This window comes from Hibiscus syriacus, unplaced genomic scaffold (assembly GCF_006381635.1).
Source record: "Hibiscus syriacus cultivar Baekdansim isolate YM2019G1 unplaced genomic scaffold, ASM638163v2 tig00110429_pilon, whole genome shotgun sequence".
In the NCBI taxonomy this organism is placed as follows: domain Eukaryota; kingdom Viridiplantae; phylum Streptophyta; class Magnoliopsida; order Malvales; family Malvaceae; genus Hibiscus; species Hibiscus syriacus.
The window spans coordinates 1,302,998-1,306,789 of NW_024062733.1; the positions used below are offsets into that span (position 1 = coordinate 1,302,998).

The 3,792-nt window shown below is 36.5% G+C and overlaps 1 protein-coding gene across 1 annotated transcript; it reads left to right on the plus strand.

The window, feature by feature from the left end:
• Nucleotides 1–418: 418 nt before the first annotated feature.
• On the plus strand, nt 419–1,270 carry LOC120124843. The gene has a single exon (XM_039143417.1). The coding sequence runs from the start codon at nt 434–436 to the stop codon at nt 1,232–1,234; it is 801 nt and encodes a 266-aa protein (XP_038999348.1). The 5' UTR covers nt 419–433; the 3' UTR covers nt 1,235–1,270.
• The last annotated feature ends 2,522 nt before the right edge of the window (nt 1,271–3,792 follow it).

Consider the following 3,792-nt stretch of genomic DNA (forward strand, 5'->3'; position numbering starts at 1 on the left):
CTACTATTTATGGAAAGAAGAACAGGCTCTCCGTTGAATCTCTATCCAATTCCGATTGAGCCACGTGTCCCGTTCTATCTCCCACAATCGACAAGGAAGCAGTTCAACTCGAAGGCCGAGATCGACGTGCCTCCTTATCGGCACCGGTACACAGGACACTCCTCCTCTTCCCATTGGTTCCTATTGGGGCCCACTCAAGACCTTTGTTCCGTACCTCCGGCACCGCCTTTCTTTTGAAACTTTTTGCCACGTTTCGCTTCTCGACCAATCCTTTTTCTGCGCTGTTCGCCTCTTTATCCACACACGTGTTGGAGCGCTCACACGCGTCCCCTTCCTCCTCCTTATAAAACCAAACACTCCTATTAGGGGCATGCAGTGCGTCCGCAAGGAAAGGTGCGAGTAAAAGAGTGATTATTTCTAGAGAGGGAAAAAAATGCAAAGCAGGGGAGGGTGTTGCATAGTGAGATATGCAGCCGCTGGCCATGGGGTTTATGATATGTCGAAAGTGGACCGGATAATGCTCCGGTTCCGTCCGATCGCTCCCAAACCGGCGATCGCCGGGTCTGTTTCCCCTCAGGGAAGCGGTGAGGTTTGTTCCAAGTCAGGGAGGGGGAAGAGAAGGTCCTGTAAAGAAAGTTGTACTATGAGTAATACCAAGTGGTGCAACAAGAAAAGAAGGGTTTTGAACGAGGAAAAAAGGGTTACTTTGCCGCTTCTTCCCGAAACGCCTGACTGCAAAGATTCTGGTCTGAGTCAGGAAAAGGGAGGAGTAATCCAAAAGACGATGCCTTTTTGGTTAAGCTTCGGTGTTCCTGACGAGCAGGCGGTGGTGGTGCCGCCGCAGATCGTGAGGGTGGGGTCGTGCGTGACGGTCGAAGGCCTGACGGATACTTGGGTGAGTGGAGATGTGCTAGGGAGAACAGACGAGGAAAAGAAAATTAATCTGGGGAGGGACACGTGTCCAGGGTTTATATCGGATGGTATGGGGAGGGTGACGTGGACAAACGCAGCGTATAAAGAAATGGTCGGAGGGGAAACGATGGTGTGGCTGGCGATGAAGGAGAGGCTGCCGTTGATGATAACGTACCCGGCGTTCACATGCAAGGTGAGGGTGCATTACACATGCGGGAAAGAGCGAAGCTCCCTGACGTTGCCTTGTGACGTTTGGCTAATGGACGGCGGCGGCTTTGCATGGAGGCTGGATATCGACGCCGCTCTCTGCCTGGGCCGATGAGATGGGGAATCCTTGTATTCTAATGCGTGACCGACACTTCTCTTTTAACTTGTAAATATTTTTATGAGAGTTTTCTTTTTTCTTTTGGGGCTTCAACTTTCCACTGTTTCCTGTCTTTGTTGCTATGCCTGTGAGGAGTGTTTAGATGCAAAACATTTGAGGAGAAAGGGAGATATGAAAAGGAACTGAATTGAGAGAGAGAGCAACCATATTTCGATGTATTTATTGTTATTGTGTATGGTTTTTGCCGGTTTCATGTGCCGCAAAACTTGATTTTCTTTTTCTGCTTTTTTGCGGGGGCTTTTTTTTGCATATACTGTACGGGTCGAGGTTTTTCCCCCATAACCGAGTTCGGTTGCTGCTATTCAATCTGTATACATTATCCAGAACTTTGGTGGGTGTTTTAGTTTTAGGGTTGAAAAATCTGATGTTTTAATTTCAAGTACTTTTAAAGCGAAGCAACCAATCAACTATGATAAACGTTGATTTCCATCTTTCTCTCCATTCAAACTTCAACAAGCAATGAAGCAAAGACACAGATGAACAGATGAACAGATGAAAGGATACGTCAAGAGCTAATAGTGCGGTACACGACCTGAGTTGAGTTCGAGTTCAAAGTATTTCGAGTTCAAAGTATTTTCATAAATTCGAGTATTTTTAAGGTTGATTCAAAATGTGTAAAATTAAATTGTAAAAAATTATGACTTTAAAGAGTGTTTCAAAATTTTTAATTTCTTAAAATTAAAAATTGAAATTCTATTCAATTTTTAAAAAATCAATAAAGTGCAAAATTAAATTTGATTTGATTTATAAGTTGATTTAAAAAGTACAAAAATAAATTTGATTTGATTTAAAATTTTTGGAATTTAAAATTTCCGAAGTTCAATTTTAAAGCTTTTAAATTCTTTAAATTAAAAATTCAATTCAATTAAATTTTAAAAAATTCAAAAAATTCTTAAATTTAACTAAAAATTTATGGTGAAGTTCCCTTTCGTGAGCTTAAGATTTTTAAAATTTTTTGAAATTGAAAATTGAAATTCTTAAACAAAATTAAACTAAAAAATTTAAAATAGACTCCAATTTAAAAAAATTCCTAAATTTAATTTAAGTGATGCTTAAATTGGAGCTCAATTTGAATTTTAAGTAACAAAATAAATCTTTATATTGTATTTTATTTAGAAAAATATAATATAAATATTTTCAATAAATTAATTTAAAAAATTAAAAAATTGTTTTTTAATAACACGAGTTTTTTTATTTGAATATCACCTCTCTCAACTCGTTAAGAATTTGACTTGAATTAAAGTTTAAGTCAAGTTCATTTAATTTGAGAATTGATTAAATTTTAATCATATTTATTTCAATTTCTCTTCCAATGACCATGTTCCTCGCAAAAGAAACATTCACCATCCTTGTGACGTTTAGTCTTGAGAACAACTTTGAGATTTGGTTTGGCATTGGACTTTACGACCTTTCTTTTTCCCTTTCCTTTTTTCTTGAAACTCTTTCCCTTTTGAACCATCACAATATGACTAGGCTTGTATTTAATATTTTGAAGCTATTTTTAAGCGTCATACGCAACTCAAAAATTGATTTTTCATTTTCATTCATGGTATAGTGAATGGCAAATTGATTATAACTTCTAGATAACGTATTCAGGATCAAATCAGTAGTCAACTCTTGGCTCAAAAGAAATCCAAAGTCTTTCAAGATGCTCAATAAGACCTTTCATTTTTAGCACATTAACGCAAACTTAAGCACCCTCAGTCATTTTCCAAGAATGCAATGTCTTGGTAGTCTCATACCTTTCTTTCCTTGTTTGTTGTTGGAACATTTCCTTAAGCTTATTAATCTTTTCATAAGCTTACATGCTTCCTATGTCTTTCTAAACTTCAGAACTCATGGTAGCTAGCATCAGGAATGCAACATCAAGAGAATCATCTTTATTCTTCTCATGATCTTTTGTTTCATCTTTAGAAACATCCTTATCTAGTTCTTCATGGTTGGGTTTATCAAGGACGTAAAGCTTACTTTCTTGTTTGAGAATAATTTTCAAATTTTGATACCAGTTGAGGAATATAGTCCTAGTAATTTTTTCCTTCTCAAGGATCGATCATAATGATAAAGTTAAATTGTTATTATTGTTGACCATCTAGAAAATGCAAAGTTTAATAAGATATTTTGATTAATAATATTCTCACCAAATTAACAACCCTCAAATATAATACTATTAATATAATGGGCTAAGATCCATATTTTCAAAGTCGGCTTTATCATTACACATAAAAATAACTTATTTAGGTAAGTAACTCTTACTAATTTCATCTTAGGTAACTCTTACAAATTTATGAGATTTTTTGCATGATATGTCTTGGCATGCATAAATCTCATCTCATGCCATTGGGCCCAAAATCATTTTCATAACCTAATTAAATTAAACTATTTCAAACATAAGAGTAGCACCATCTCTCATATCGTCTCACTAATGTAACCTAATGTACGCTTACTTTAGTAGAACCTACATTAAGGTGATAAAAGCCTTGACAAGTGTTTTAAAA

Coding starts and splice junctions, on each gene's coding strand:
- LOC120124843 (XM_039143417.1), top strand. CDS start 434: ATGCAAAGCAGGGGAGGGTGTTGCATAGTGAGATATGCAGCCGCTGGC.